The following is a 17,370-nucleotide window of genomic DNA, read 5'->3' as shown; positions in this document are numbered from 1 at the left end:
AAACATGTATCATCTTGAAAAGGGAAACTGCTCCCAAAAACCGGTGACTGCATGTGCCGGGTATCGATTCGATTCGATAGACAAAGGCCCGATTGTATTTAATTTTCAATTCCCGATTCACTCTGATTGATTTTCGATTCAAACGAGGATTTTTTACTTTCGTATGGAAAGCATTTTCAGAAGCAATGCTGCCGTTAGTACAAACTGCTTGCGCAAACTATATGCATTCGTAAAAATATGAAAATTTCCATTAAAAATTGAACACTTGAATGCTTCCGCCATTTTGTTTTGGTACGCTACATTCATGTAGTGACAAGATCTCACGTGATGTGTTAAGTCATGTCAATTTTGTTATGAAAAGTATCGATTTATGGATCAAAAATAATGTTAACAAATGGTCCGCCCGTTCCTAATTTAACTGAAGACAAAACTTTTTCTACATCTTGAGCTCAGTATGAACCACATGATTTGCAATTTGTTGAAGCCTTCGGCAAACTCGAACTCTCGTCAACGTTGCTTACCCTGTAGGTCAACTTTCAACAGTGGAATACGAGCAAATCCGCCGTGAGCCATCGCAATATAAAAAAAGTACAGTTCAACACAGCAAACTGTAAACACGATGGCCGGAGGATATTTGAATGTCTAAACAAGATTTTCGGCAAAGCAGCTGCGAATCAGACCTTTGGATTTCCCCCGTGGATTTTTACGTTGCTCACTAATTAGCACATGTTGCTCCATCATCCAGTGTGTCCCTCTAGCTTGTTTTTCCTCGCCATCTCAATTCTTGGAATGAATCTACTTTTGACAGCAGTTTGGGAGGCGCAAAACGCACCATGTGCAATTATGTCCTTGTTAAGAAAAAGTATTTCATCATCGCTTCAAATGATACTGATCCAGAAAAGGCTTCAAGTGTTCCCAAGAGAGAACACGCGCATTCAACTTTGGGACATTTCTATTTAGCAACGTGAATGCTAATTCGACTTGAAATCAAAAATAAGTAGCATATATCTTTTGCTTTAGATGAAAAGGAGACGGAACAAAAAAACATGAAGCAAGTGCAAAATGCCTCACTTGAGCTTCGTGATCATTGGACCAAGTTTTGCGAAACTCAATTGAAGCTATATTAACGGGCATGAAAAGTGTGCAACTCACCAAAACCGGTTTCAGTTTCTGATTTTCCAAATTAGGCCGCGTCTGGCCGATTTTTGGGCTACGTTTTCGTGGACACATTTATTCGCATTAAAAGCTTCGGAATAAAAATGCTTCATATGCACAGCTCATTTGAGAATATTCGGAACCAATTCCGGTTAAGATTTTATTCCGAACGAAATGCGTAGTTTATGTCGATTGTTAATCTGATCGGTGCGCATCAAAGCATTTATTCGGAAATTTCGGAACAATCCGTTTTTGTCATGTTTCTGTCAAGCTAGTCGAAGTAGTTCAACGTAAACTGTGTTTGAAGTCGTGTTTGAAAAATTAAGTTGTAAATACAAAAATGCAGTCTGGAGGATTGGTGAAAAAATATGTGAAATAAAGATAATGTTTCAAGTAGGAATGGGGTTTTTTTTTTTTTTTTTTGGTGGGGACACGGAAGTTGCGATGGATTCTTCTACGACTATTTCTGGTGTATTTGGTCAATCTGCGCATGTCAAAACAAGTCTTAATCGGACCAATATTTTAACTCATAATGTCTCATAATTTTAATCCGATCTCTGATCGAAGACATTTAAGGAAGTCCTGCTTTGTTTGGTCCTTCGAACCAAGGCCCACAAAAAAATCGTCTTTAACGAGCTCTTGGAGGAGAATTCCGACTTTCCGCCGTTAGTCGTGCATCGCTGACATTTCACTGCATCATCCACAGAACAGTGCTATGTGCGATAAATGAAATGCAAGAGGTGATGGATACTGTGACAAAACTTGTTAACTTTGTGAGCGCTCCCGTCTGCGACATCGTCATTCCAGCGCATCACTGGCGGAAATGTCAGCCGAACACGAGGTTCCTTTGCCGCATAATGATGTTCGCTGGCGGAGCAAAGGGCCGTGTGTCGGAGAGGATGTGCGGACGTGGATCATTTTTTAGCTTTTTTATTTTGATTTTTTTTTATGTAATAATAATGCGATAGGGGACGTAAATTTTTGGTTACCAATGTTCCCGACATTTATTTGCTAGTAGAAAAGCAAAGCAAGAAAATCTGTTGTTTACAGCTCGATATTATTTGTTACACGATCAAATTTGACTCTTGTTGAGGTGAATGTGGTTGTAAAACTGCTGCTGACAGCTGACTATGAACATAAAACAATATTTACTGGTCCAGTGGAGAAAAAAAAAAAAACAGCTCCCAGACATTTCAGCCGCGCTACTCGGCAACCTTGACTTAGTGAGAACTAATTGGGGAACCCTGCTCTAAATCATTTATGTCAAGATTTTTTCTTCAACAAGGACCCCCTTGTAATGTGATTTTCTCCGTGTGTGAGAACAGATACGCGTGCGGCACTAAATCGGAATTCAGCACTTAACACCCATGGTGTTAATCAAAACACCTTTAAGAAATTAATTTCCAGTTCTAGTAACCTCATTATTATTTTTATTTTCTTGGCTCATGGCAGGGTGTTACCATGGTGCCCACAGTGTGGAAAGATGTAGTTAGTCTCAACACACCTTCACACACACACACACACACCCACGCACACACACTCACAGTAAATGTGCCTTTTTAAAAATCCATTTAAATCAATGCATTAATGTTTTTCAATTGATTTCCCCCCCCAAAAATGTGAAACCGAACAATAACATAAAAAATCATTCCAGTCTTATGGATGTACTCAAAATGATCTGAACATCGCTACCATTTGTTTTTCTTTATTCATAAAAGTACACAACACTCACAATTAAGGCGTTGTCGAGCAGTTTTGACCCGACAATCTAACAAACCAGGTCATATTTTATCAAGTATCTTAATTAAAATCTCTAATCAGGCTCCTATTATTGCGGGTTCGAGGGGAGTTTACCTCATCAGCATGTTGGTAAAGCATTCCCGACAACAAGATGGCATTTAATGTTATCATTTTTGAGTGAAGTCGCGATCGTGAAAGAGACATTTTGATGCCCAATTAGTCATTTTATTTTGAACACTTGTTTGCAATTGCAATTTAATTGGTCATCTAATTAAATACACTGACATTTAGTGGAAATGTCACTAAATTGAAATATTCCGCAGAAAGTACACAAACAAAAAAAATCTCGCACAGGCAAAGGAGTGCCTGCAAACGTCACACAAGAAGACCAAAGCTCAACCTCAAAACCGTGCAAATCACAAATCCCCCGCCGCCATTTTTGTCCCTCAGCTTTTCTCAATTTGCTTTTCTCTAAATGTATGCTTTCTCTGTACCTCACGCTCTGTCAGCGTGCTACGACCGTTCTCTGTTTTAGTAGCTGCGAGGATGACTCAGAAGCTGGAATCAAAATAATCTCTTAAATGACAGCGGTGGTCTGGATCAGGCAGGAACAGACATTAATACATCCTGACAAGTGGTGTAAAAACATGATGCATACGCTAGAAATACACAAAAATAAATAAAAATTACAAACAACGGAATGGGTGTTTGATTCAAGATGTTCGTTGCGGGCTGCTTTGTTGGACAAATAAGCGAGTGCGAGACTTGAATTGCCAAACATGAAGAGATGTGAACCTTTGACAAGTGCATCTGTCAGCTCAATGGTGAGAGATCAGTGATGGATGCAAGTCTGTCCCACATTCCTCCCTGCCAGGTAGCAGAATGTTTGAACATGGCGATGTGTGACGAGGAGAATTGATTTCTGCCCGTGTCAAAATGGGAAGACGTGACCGTGGGTTTAATGAATAGTTAATGTCTTTTAACTTGGCGCGCCGCTGAGAGCCTGGTTGACGTCCTTTCAAAGAATCGCTGCAAAAAAAAGATTTTAATAAGATGCGTTTTTTTTTTTATTTATATCTTGTTTCCTTTTCTTTTTTTTTTTTTTTTTTTACTCGATGGGGGTTCATTTACATGAAAAAGTGTGCAAACCCAGCACCACTGATGATGATGAAAGGAAGCCCAAATAAGTGCAAGCTAAGATTTACTTCAGCCACTTCATGTGTGGGGCGTTGCAATTCACAATGTCTTTCTACAGTCGTAAAAGAAAAAAAATGAAGGTGCCATAAAAGTATATCACAAAATAATAATAAATGTTAAAAATGTGTAAATAAAGTGTCTCAGAGGGCAGAAAAGATTATCGTATTTTTTGGACTATATGTTTTTGTGTTTGTGTACCAAGTTAATATTTTATAACTGTGACCAGTCACACCCAGTATTGAAATAGATTTTTAAAAAATATTACGCCTCAAGGACCATTAAAGGCGCAAACAATTCGAAAGTTCCGGCAATTATTTAAAGGTGGAGGCTTTAACGAGGCTACAATGTTACAGTTGGCGCCTCTGAGCTGGATAATTTAAAAATAGGTCATCAGTGACAAGGCATCATTTTTCCAAGAATGTTACATGCAGTTCCATCTGAGACTGAAACAGAGAGAGGTTGTATTTTCACAACTATAAGGCGTACCGTATTAAAAGGCGGCGTTACAGTTACGAGTGATGTTTCAAAATTTAATACAAAACATATAACATACTTTAGCTTAAAACATGCTAGCTTGCATGCGCGCTAAAACATACGGTAGCAAGCATGCGAGTGAATGTTTTTAAAAAGGCAGCGGGAGAAAAACCGAGTACGATTGTACTTTATTGAAGTATTTATTGACTCAGCTTCCCTCTAATTGTTGTAAGAGTCATTCTCGTTCTCATGCGGCCCCTCAGAAATGATGCCGGCATTTGCGAAAGCTCAAACAAGAGTGCTAGCAGACACGTTAGCGGTTAGCCCTAGCATCCTCAATCCATTCACAAATGTTGCCGTCACTTGCCCGGCCGGCGCTGTCTCCCAGTCTTCGTCAAGCTATGTTTGCCATCCCTTCTCAGTTAATGTGACGTCATTTATGGAGCCTCCAGCATAGCTGCGGGCAAAAACAACTAGCGTGCATGTTTGAAAACGCCGGTTAGCGTACTTCAACAGCATTGTTTACGTAGCAATGGACACGAAAAAAAACGTCATTTGAGTGAGGATGTAAGGAAACTGTCTACGACCGTAAATGTTACTTTAAGAAGTCGATTCTGACTGACGGGACGATATTTACCTACGCCCTCACCCACTGGATGTGTGATTTACACCTAACTTTTAGAAAAAAAAAGTGTTTACAGCACAGATAAAAAGTCGTCAGAAGCCTATGACTACGCTATCGCCCGGACACAACTGAAACGTAGCGTCAACTGAGTTAGCAAGTTTGCTAACTTGAGTGTATCTATATCTTGTCTCTGCAATTCTTCCACCGCAACTTGGGAGTCGTTTTCACATCGCCATTTTCATGGATTGTGGAGCGTTACAATTGAGGAACCAATGACAGTTTCTTTGCGCAAATATTTTACCTCCTCAACGGTAATTTAGATAAATAGGCACAAGACGCTCACGTGTACAGAAAGTGTTAGTTTTAGCCATGAATTCACAATAAATAAATTTTTGGGTGTGTGGCTAGTGCATGTTTCTCTATTTCTCAAATCAGTTGACATTAAGGTTATCCCCGAATCCCTAAAATTTACAAACATCTTTTCAGCCAGAAAAGAATTTTGCGAGTGTCCCACTTCTCCATCGTTTGCCCGCGTGTGCACAAAAGAAAAATAAGGGCTTCATTTGAACCTCATAATTGGCTCAATCTGTTCATTCCATAAAATGAATATTCATATCTGCGGCAGGTTTGGATCAGCGTAGGCCGGATGTTGTGACGTTTGTTTCTTTTCTTTCAGTTACAGCTTCCATGATTTGGGGAATTTTCACAACTGAAAATAAATACTTAGAATATGTCATTTCATTGCGCGTCGCGTCTCTATTTGTCAAACAAACGATTGCCATGCGCCCTGGATGAAATCCGAGAAAATCATTTTGGAGCCGGTCTTGCACATTTTACCATCTGCTTGACCAGCAATGTAACATTTGTAGCATTTCCCGTTCCTTCTTTCACTTGTGTTACCGCCCCCCCCCCCTTTCCTCCTGGATGTATCTTAAATGTACCATGACAACCTGTCATGCTCGGCTATATGCACCCGCGGCACAACAGAAGGGTTCATTCCCCATCAGTGATCAGCGATGAGCGGCCATCTGCATGCGCCTCTTGTAGCGAGTTTAATGCTACAGCAGCTACATGACAACATGGGTCGGTAGCATGCGTGTCGTAAGCACATCCGCCAGCCTGGTCCAGATTAATACGCGCGTGAGTAATTTTCACCTTTTTGGTGGTGTCCAAACTTTGGCTGGGGGCGGAGGGGAGTCAGATTTCACATAGACCGGGGATAAGCACGGTGATGAACGAAGCAGCGGAGATATGAGCGTTTGACTTGTTAAAAGGGATGTTCTTCACTAAGAGCCTCGTTGACTGTGACATAACTGGGACATAGTTCTCCCTGTCAAAGCTAATAATCAATTCCCACTACAGGGATAATCTGACAGCCAGACCCCTACTGAGCGTGACGCCTCCCCACACACGCTGTCGTCACATCTCGGTATCTTCAGCCAAAAAAGCTTCAGAAGCGACTGAAACGAGAAATTGAAAACCCCCAGAAGAAATGGGGAGGGAATGCGGAGAGATGCCGCCAGAGCCAATTGTCAAAGACAGAACTTGAGGATTGGAAAACTGGTTGATTAATCACAGCGTATTTTACCGATCAGCGGAATTCATGAAATTGCTCGCAAGGGGAACAGTGTAGGGACGATCTCAAAGAAAATAGCAAAGCTTAGGAACGCGACATTGAAAAGTTGCGTCATCACTTTTGCCGTTTAGGTTATAGGCTATGATGAGCTTTTTGTGACCAACATTTCGTTTCCGTTCGGTACATCACAGGTTCACAAAACATGCATGTTCGGTTAATAAAAGCCTCTATAAACTGCCTCTGTTGCCACGGGAGGCACGAAATTATCTGACACCCGCCGACTTTAATTAGAACAGCAAACAACTTGAATAACTTATTGCTTGATTTTTAGCGTTTGCGCAACAAGCTTGGGCGCAAACAACACGCACAACAATGGGATCCGTGTTCATCATGTGCTTTGATGTTGGATTTAGATGCTCTGAACTGATAAAACGGCCCACAAGGGGACAACTGAAAATTTGGCGAAGGATAAAGACAAACACTTTCCTCTAGGCTCATCCTTTGTGTCCAGAACAGAACAGAACAGCAAACAGATTATTTTCATACAATAACGATTCACTTTTCCAAGATTGTAAATCGGGTTCTGATCCAGTGGCAGCAGGTGGTCCCCCGGAAGTGTGACGAGATGGACTTTGTTGCAGAATCATTGCTCATTCTAGATCAGTGCGTCTCGATTATTATCTGTGACGCCCCCGCCCTAGCAAGAAGAAACCAATTCACGCCCCCACTCCACGCTGAGTTATTACTCGCTGAGCACAATGAGAGCGCCACTGCCAACTACTGGTGTGGATGTGCAATTACACTTGCTTGTAGTATGGCAAAAAAAAGCATGTTCCCCAGGGTCACATGTGCCCCCCTCAGCCTCGCACCCCCCCGCCCAGGGGGGCCTGCCCCACTATTTGAGAAGCACTGTTCTAGATGGAACATTAAAAACAACTCGGGCTCGCGGAGAACATTCCATCTGGGACAGTCCACTCACTCCACCGAGTGTGACATCACAGAAAGGGGAACACTGGTCTTTTTAGAACAGGGGGGTCCTCAATCCTCTTCCTGGACACCGGCCCTGGAGGAACAGGATTGAAGAGCTCTGTTTTAGGATGTGTGACTAATTACGGCGGGTCTTTAAATTTGATCGCAATTTTAGCGCTGAATAAAGTTGGTGAAAATGATCGCGATTAAATGCGAGGCACCCAAATAAAGAAATTGCCGTAATCAGGAGTCGAGGTCATCTTATTTGTGGTCAATACTGCTGCGTGGCTTGTCTTTTTCATTTTTATCACCACTCCACCCATAAGTGCTTGTTAATCGATCCTCTGGCTCTGAAGATTTGTGGCTGGGGGTTCGGTGGGGGGGGGGCCCAAACTCACTGAGGCGTTAAATGTTAACAATAGCTTCTACTTGTGCACCGGAATCTTTTTTAAGGTCTTCTTTGAGTTGCCTGATTTTACCCAACTTCTACTTGAAACTTTCTTCATGACGCGGTGAAAAAAAAAATGTCACACTCTGCAAGATATACGGTAGTCGCAAATTCCTATGTTCAGTGTGCAGAGCCATGATCATAAGCACTGAATCATTTTTTTTTTTTTTAGATGGTCATGAAAAAGTCTCAGTGTGACGCTAACATTTTTTTTGCAGAATTGTACTCTGACTAAAGTGCTGTGATGTACATCTGGGGCAAGTCACGCATCAGTTTGTTTACTCGCGTGACTCTGTGAAGAGTTTTCACTCAGCTTGCTCACGCCCATGAGAGTGAAATGACAAAATAAGCACTGTGCCATTTTCATCATCTTGCGCTCAATGTCAAAGACTTACACAGTGGGATCGCTTACTGCATTTTACACCGTTATGATCAATTGTCTTTCCAACCACTCGGTTGCTCTTTTCCAAGTCAACTTGATGCCAGGTAAGTGAAACAAAATCCGTTTTTCATTCATTAATTGTGGAACAGGGGCATTAACGGGTATACCATGTCCATCCAAAATTCAGTTCCACACATCTTGTTTTACCAAAATGCAATCCAAATATTGCAATTTGGCTCATTTCTGTGCACAGATCACAAGCACAATCGCGGAAGACCCCGGGCGTCACGCTCAAAGCCCGACACAGCCCGCCACGTCATTTCGTTTGACCCGCGAAAACAAATAACAGAGCGTCTGTTTCACATCGCTCGCTAAAATGATGTTCTTTTCATTTTCATTCAAGCATTGCACATTCTCCTCACTTTAATTGGTTTTGGAGACCACTCAGAACGCATTTTATGAAGCGTTAGCCTTGTTTCACGGCTGCTTCATATTTCTTTCTCATCTTAAGTTGTCAGCTGGCTAACCAGCTCTGTGGAGTCCATTGAGTGGCTCTGTCGGCCTGCTCATGTAACAGTCCTTCTCATTTATTTCATTATTTACTTTTTTTTTTTTCATCACTGGTGAGCACTTTGACAATCCTGCTGGGGTTTGAGGTCAAAGCATTGAAATTGGGGAGCAATAAATGAGCTTTGTGGCGGAAGGAGTGCGTTACAGTTTTGACTCGGTGGGTTTGTGACTTCTCGCCCCTCCCCTAAATAAAAAAATAAAAAAATAAAGGGCGCCTCAGCCTGATTATTTTCCTCAGCTGAAGTAATTCAGGTGCACTAGCCTGGAGTTTCCCTTGACTTGTTTATTCGTTATTCATTTCCATCAGCCGTGGGCAACGTGATCTGCAACATGCTCCTTTGCTCAGGTGTTCGCAAACTCTGGATCAACCACTTGATGGCCACGAGCACAGAACCTCTTCCTGACTAATGCTTGAATGCATTTCTAATATGAGCCCAAGGTTAAAAATAAATAAATAAATAAACGTGTGTACAGGATAAGCGCTTAACCATATTCACATTTGTTACGTAAGTATTCCACCCATCTTGTAGCGCAGTCGTGTATTGTTATACCATTTTTTATTTTATTTTTTTCCAAACATGATAGCACTTAAATTTAATCTCCGGTTTCTTGAATTTATTCTGCAGCTCTTTATTGACTACCTGTTATTTTATGGAGTGTTGTAATCGTGTGAGAATTTCCAATGCATTTATAAGGTTTCTGTCATTCATAAAAGAAGTGAGTAAAATGTTTTGGTTTTTTTTCCTCACCATCCACGCAGGAGGGTTTGTTGCGTGTTGTTCCTGCCACTTTGCCTGGTAAACAGGAGCACTTGACGGTCTGAGAGCGTTCTTCGATGCGATTCTTGTTACAGCATCTGTGGGCCGCAATCACCTCACACGTACCGCCCTCTGTGGACAAACGGACAGGAAATACACAAGATAACCTCACGTTATACCGGGCAATTCATTTTTTTAAAAGAGATTCAAGTCAACTTTTCCCCCCCAAAAAAAAAAATATTTTTTTTTTGCACTGATTCCAAATCGCCCCTGTTTTTTTCTCCAGGGGGTCTTTCAGCTTTTCATAATAATAATGCCTGAAATATTAATTATATAAAAATAATGCTACATATAATATACTGTATTTAATTATTATACCGTAAATAATATACCGTATTTCATACTTATGAAATAAAATACTAAATAACAATAATTATAATACATTTTTGTTTTGGGATTTCACTTTAACTTTACTTATTTAGACTAAATGAGAGGACAGTAGTATAAAACACACCACATAATTAATATTATTCGTAATTATTGTGTTTGTGGAATATGACTTGGCAAAATCCATCTTTTTTTTAGTGATCTCAGGGGGCGGCCATTTTGTCACTTTTGGCGACTGAAAATGACATCACAGTTTCACATGGCTCAGATAACGACCAATCATGGCTCAGCTTCAGAAAACAGGTGTGCCGTGATTGGTCATTACCTGAGCAACAAGAATCAACAAATTGGCCGCCCCCGAGATGGCTAAAAACGGGTGAATTTTGCAGCTTATCTCATATTCCACAAATAGAATATTCATCAGAATGCCATATTTTGACCAATGACGTTGCGCAGAACCTTTTATTGCAAAGACTTCTTTTTTGGTTTGACTTACACTTTAACTGCATACGTGCAACTACTAAAGTGATATGCGAATAAACGTTGTCCTGAAAATCTGCAAGTGAGCCACACGATCTGATTGGCTGAAACCTCAGAGTTTCCGTACAGTCCAAGCAACACCACATTAAAACACCAACTCCGAGGCATCGGTGACATCATTCATTTTGAAGGCAAGTCCAACCGAATGCTGGCTGATAAAAGAGGATGTCAAAAAAATATATTATGAGAAGTAAAGGCGATATCTGCCAATGGGGCTACTGGGTCGAAATAACAATAAGGAGGATTGCCCATGGGTGGGACTGATGGGGGTGAGGGACATCCTGGAATAAGTGAGACGGCGAGAAAGTGCTAGAGGACGAGGTGTGTCTGCCTGCCAGGTAGCGACCATGCCAGTGAGTAATGAGCGAGCCTTTGGAAGTGCCCCCTTCACACAATTATAAAGCGACGGGCTAATGCAGCCAGCCGAGCTGCAGGAGAGAGGCCCTCCATCACTGCACCCCCCTTTCCTCGCGCCCCGGGAAAAACTCTTTATCTTTTCTTGACAGGCACTGCAACAGACACCTGCGTCCAACAATTAAAGTGGAACCCATCCCAGGACGCAGGAGAACAGAGGGAAGAATAACAGGATGTTACATGAATCCTCTCAGATCTGGAGCACACACAGCTACGGTGGGAAGTGGGGGGTTGTGACCAAAATGGCAGCGACCAAAGTGTTTGTATCTTTTATTTACTCGGCACACACTTGTGGTGAAAAGATCCATTTTCACTCACTGACAACAACCCAGTGTGCGTTTCTGCGGCTGGAATGGGCTCTTCAAATGTTTGAAATGAATGACGGCATTATCCTTCAAGCAGATTACACAAGTTGGGTGAGTTTTCTTCTCCCATTTCCTTCAATGTCTGCCGTGGTCGGACCAAAGGCCACTGAATCTTGGATTAAGAGGCAAACATTTGCAGTCCCGCTGGAAAGCCGTGTCATGCACTATTAATGCACTTCTCTCAACACTTGTTAGGCATTTCTGGGCAGGACAGTGCACAACATGGACTCTAAAAAAAAAAAAAAAGAAATCTTCCAAGAGTGTGTTAATGCCCCAAACTCCACCATGTGTTGGTTTGTTGAATATTTTACTGGTGGCCTTCTGACCGGCGCAGTCAAAGCTGAGTAAATGAGGAGTTTACGTTGCATCAGAGCCACTGCAAAAGCTTGCATCTTCTGAGTTACTTTCTCGGGATGCTTTGCTGATTACGAATACAAATGCGTGTCGAAAACGGACCGCAGGCATCCCTTAGTCCCCCATCAATTAAATTCTCTTTACATTAGCGCTGCCGTCGTTGGGTGACACATCCTGACCCGCAAATGTCATACAAGGACGTTTCTTGTTCTTTAAATGTGTTTCCGCTTGATGAATCTTTGAAAGCTTAATATCGGAGCAGCAAACAAACACCCCGGTGGGAGACTTTTCAGAATTGTCAAAATGGAGTTATAAAGAAGCTTTGAAATAAATGAACAGAAAATAATTATAATCAATTCCAAAACTTTACTTATTCTATGGGGACGCTAACCTTTTTTTTTTTTTTTAAGAGTGCCTACTAAACTTGAAGAATCGACAGAGTTTGCTGTGTTATTTTGGGAAAATTTACGCTCACCAGGCACGACATGCCGTACATTGTAATGAGATCTAATCAAAGTTGTTATTCTGTCAAGCCTTAAACACTCTAAAGCGCATCCTAACTTTTATTTATTTATTTCTTTTTAGAGCTCACTACATTTGCATGCAGCATAACCGCTAAATGCCGCTTCACCATGTTTGATTTGAACTCTGGGCTCCACTAATTGGCCCGCATGCAGACCTCTGGATTTTTATTCAATCAACATTTCTTGAATGAATTCACAACCCAAACCGTTCAGTGATTTGTAGACCAGTACCAGAATTTTCAAACGTATTCGACAGCTGACAGGGAGCCATTGTGAAGCCGTTCGGACTTCTGAGCAGAATCCAAACTCGAGCATTTTGTATGACCTGCAGCTGTTTGATGCTCATTTCATGGCATCCAGTCAGCAGGCCATGATGATCATAATGATAATAATAAAAATAAGAGATAAAAGCACGATTAAACTTCTCTTGCTCAGCCTGGAGCATACAAATAATCAGTCTGAAGACGTTGTCCAGCCGGTAAAAATCTCTTTTGGTCATTGATTTCCCATGATTACTGAAAGTCAGATCCGAGTCTATGAGCACCCCCAAATATGAAATGTAGTAAAAGCATAGCAGAGTAAAAATGTTGCATGGCCCCTCAATATAATTCGCCCCAAAATGTTTGCAATGCGAGGTCTGCCATCCAGTTGATTTATTTGACGGATGGGGCGTTTCATTTGAAATATTTTTTTTATTCAGGTGCTCACTGCTCAGTCGTAACTGTACGCTGTTTATTCTGTCACCACCTGAGTGTGGGCTGCGATGGATGCTGTCCTCTGAGCCTGCGAGACGGCGAAAGGGGTTAAAGCAACCCCGCTAAGATGGAGTGGGTGGCTGTGCACTCCACACTTTACGGAGGGGAAGTGAAGGGCATCGATGGGGCCATTGGCTGGCCATTTTTCTCGCCGTGGCCCACAGTGACAGCGGCCATTCAATGACTTGGATGAGGTGATTATGTTTAAGGAGATCAATGCCTCATTGTTTCCAGCTTAGTCCAACAGCCAATTAAAAGGTGTTAATGAGAAAAGGTTGTAAATCTTGGGGGAGAAGAAGAGCAATCCATCATGTCAGAAATGTTCTGAATTCAAAATGTGGAGATGACGCGCAAAGAGCAACAATTCAGAATTTGTTTTAGTAGTGACTGCAAATATACAAAACACAATTGACAAATGCAGTCAGTGATGGTGTAATCATGGCGCTTTTGTCTAACTTGGGTGACGGCAGAGCGGGGGTCACTGTGCATCTTGTGACTTTGTGAATCTGACCGTGAAAGGTCGTCTTGGGTTCTGTGATTGACAAAGTCAGTTCCGGTCAGCTCCATCTCACCACAACACTGATTTGGAAAAGCAGTGTTGTAAATCGACGAGTGGAAAATCATAAACGTCAACTGAATTTTGGACAAATCTTAACTCATTCACTACCAGCCGAGTAAAAAAAAAAAACAACAAAAAAAAATCAATCTTTGACGTCTTTAGCCGTCAATGGTAGTCAATGAGTTAAGTGTTCTCATACTGCACAAAAATGTTGAAGTTGTGTCGGCTGCATCTGCCACGTGTCGGGAACACTTAGTGACAAGGACATTTTGCCAAAAGGATTTAAGGGCCCTGTGAAAAAATATTAACCGGAATACTACCAGGAGCCAGCATTAATTCTTCAGGGCACAGTCAAAATGATTGCCCCAAATTATAACTATTACCAAAAGTGGAGCACGGCCAGTTAACTGCTTAGTAATGGTCCCAAAAAAACTAAAAAAAAAAGCCAAGATTCGAACACAGAACCTCTAGTCTGGGAGCCGGATGGTTGCAAAGCAGCTAATTTTCTTGCATGTTGCAATGAGCAGCCAGGATCAAAAGTCCTATTTTGATTTCAGGATCAGAGTTCCTGTTTTCCACAACTACAAAGTATTGTTCTGTGGTCGCATCGCAAAAGGAAAAGACCAAAGTCATCCTGCAGGCTCTCTGAACGCAAGTGTTGCATGTCCATGCATAAAAGTGATTTGATCTTTTTTAACTTAAAGAGGCGGATTGTTCTTGCATCTGTTTGGCACATCCGTTTAGAGCACATTTTTATTAGAATGAACTGATTTATATCTCTGTATTGTGATTATAACTATTTTTTTTTTACCTCTAATTACGACGTCTTTTGCCGTCAATGGCAGTAAATTAATGAGCTTTAAATTTCAATTCAAACCTTTACAACAATAAAAATACACAATATGACACGATGCAATAAGATGCATCTAATATTTTTGCATTTAAAATGGCCCGCTTCACAAACTCACGACGTGGTAGAATACATTTTTTTTTATTTTACAAAATTTTTCAAGGCACAAAAGAGTAACAAATATTTCGAGTGACAACAAAATGTCTCTAAGCAAGCACTTGCTGAGTTCTCTTATATATTTTTCTAAGCGCTGCAAAAAAAAATAGAAGAGTGCATTAATAATTGGTTTCCGAAGCAACAATGTGTTCTTTGGCCAAGAGCTCATCAGCTGGCATTTTTCAACCATCGTGGCTTCCTCACAGCTTTTATCATTCAGTTATCAACATATTAACATACTGTATGGCCGAGGGAATAAACAAAGCGGCGAGGAAAACTACACACCCCCAAGAAGTGATTTTTTTACGACTTAATTGGTATGCACTCGAGTGGAAATGAAATGTTTCCACCTGCAAGCCCACTTTTGGTTTTGTTTTTCAAACCTACCAGATGCCGCTTCAACCATCAAGGGTGTGTTTTGCCTGAGTCGGCTTTGTAATTCCACGCGCATCTGGATCACGGTCTCGATACCGTGTGTGTGTGTGTGTGTGTGTGGATTTGCAGTTCATTGTATTCTGTTTTTATTGACATGCTACACAGCTTGTAATATTCCAGTGTTGGTTTCAGACGGCATTGTGGATTCGTCACTTCGGTATGATGGTGAGATTATGTTTACAGTGCAGGTTCAAGGTATGCTTGATACGTTTGGATTACCTTTGAAATGAGGTCCGACTCTTTCTATATTAAATTCAGAGTAAAGTTGAAATATTCATCTGCTTTCTTCTGCAGTCAGGTCAGGGGGGGCAGCATGTTAAAAAAAAACAAAAAAAAAAACCACACGGTCAAACTTCCCTTTCTCTCCGCAGGCACTTCGTTCAGCAAGAATAAAACGACCAGACCCGATCGAGTCCACTCTGCTCTCCACCGCCTCCATGCTGGTATCCTAATTATTTATTGTGACGCCATAACATGCACTTACATAGTCATCGTTAATGGTCGTAAAGTTTGTATCAGGGGCAGAATGGGTGCTGCATACCAAATGAGAGCTGAAAATGACGTGTTGTCGAGCCCGCGGCCCCAACGAGGAAGTGAATAAAGATGCTTTGCAATGTGTGCCTAAAAAAAAAAAAAGGCAATTAAAATTCTGTGTTATTGTACTAATTTACTATCCTTTCTCTGACTTTTGCGCCCCGAATTCACGCATGCGGTAAATTGCATTTTTATTCTGTACATTATGAAAGAAAATAAATATCTGATTACAATCTGTCAAACGAGCCCTAAAGAGAAATAAAACACTTAACTGTTTGCCCTGGTTGATTTTAAATAAGTGGAAAAAAAGGGAGACAAATCATCGGAGTGGCTTTGTGCCAGCTGTCCCACTGCACATATGTTTAATGATACGCAAAAGAATTTATCTTTTCATTACTTGGTTGGAACGTCAAGAACACCCCCCCCCTCCCGATTACGTAGGATAATGTTTAAACATGCTACAAAGCATTGTTGAGTGTATTCCAAATGAGGACCTTGCAGGCAGCGCCAGAAAACAACTTTTCATGTTCCTCCTCTTGGCAGCTAATACGAATGTATATTTTATCAGGAATTACACAATCCTCATTTAGGGATGCCTACTTGTGTAACAGCACCAGTTAAAATGGTTAGTGTAGGAAGATAAATCCCGGGGAGGAGTAGAAATAGACCACATTGGATAATTCCAATTTATCTGTGCTGCTATGATGTTTGACACTCATCTCTTCAGTAATTATGCGAAAGGGAGGGCATGACAGAATGCATACGGCATATTTCTGTGTAGAAGGCAAACTACTGCTATTTCAGTATATGTTAATTGTATTCCAGACACACATCGACCAGTGAGTATACTTTACTTTCCAACTACTGATGCTTCATATTTCAAACTAGAAAAAAAACGTTATCAGGAAGGGATAAATAATTTTTGACAGAAATTCAGATGATACAAAAATGATACATATAAAAAAAAAATTTTTGGGGGGGGGGGGGTTAGCAATAGCTGGGTTGACTTGGAGCCATGTATTCCGACTATAAAGGATCCGACTGACCAAATGGAATAAAAATGCTCCATATAAACACCCCAATTGTTATAAAAAGGCAAAATCCGAATGGAATTTTATTTAGATTCATAGAGGTGGTGTATTCGTTTTGCCAATCGGAACAGCCGGGCTGCATTCGGTCTGCGCATGCGCCATCTTGACGTAAATACGGAGTGACGTCGTCGTATCTGCACTTCAAAATGGCCGCTTAACAGAGTTCGTCTGCGACGCGAGAACTTGTTTAAATAACGTGTTAAAGTGTTAAAAACAATCCCGAATATTGTGTTAAATAGATGAATGGACTCCATCTTAATAAATCACGTGATGTTGATATCGATATCCGTGTGTCACATGGCTGTAACACCACTGATCTGATTAACAGGGCGGATTGGAAAAGAACACGTCACATGTAAACAGGTGACCAGAGATCTTCATTCGGAATGATTACAATCAGAATGACAAAAATAGTCTCCATGTAAACCCGGCTTCTGTAGGATAATAAATTTATTAAACAATGATGGCAGGCATTTAAAGAGGTGAGCATCAAGTACGCAAGCCAAAAGTTT

The 17,370-nt window shown here is 41.1% G+C and overlaps 1 protein-coding gene across 2 annotated transcripts in view; it reads right to left on the bottom strand.

Moving 5' to 3' along the window:
* Positions 1–17,370, bottom strand: part of tafa1b (TAFA chemokine like family member 1b) — a 102,912-nt gene that overhangs the window by 9,040 nt on the left and 76,502 nt on the right. For both annotated transcript variants that reach the window (XM_088310058.1, XM_088310056.1), the window contains exon 3: positions 9,886–10,026. In XM_088310058.1, the coding sequence (XP_088166184.1) occupies positions 9,886–10,026 (141 nt within the window). The remainder of the gene's footprint in view (positions 1–9,885; positions 10,027–17,370) is intronic.

This window comes from Idiotropiscis lumnitzeri, chromosome 11 (assembly GCF_059441095.1).
Source record: "Idiotropiscis lumnitzeri isolate Australia: NSW breed Sydney's pygmy pipehorse chromosome 11, RoL_Ilum_1.0, whole genome shotgun sequence".
NCBI lineage: Eukaryota > Metazoa > Chordata > Actinopteri > Syngnathiformes > Syngnathidae > Idiotropiscis > Idiotropiscis lumnitzeri.
This window is presented reverse-complemented; position numbering and strand designations above follow the sequence as displayed.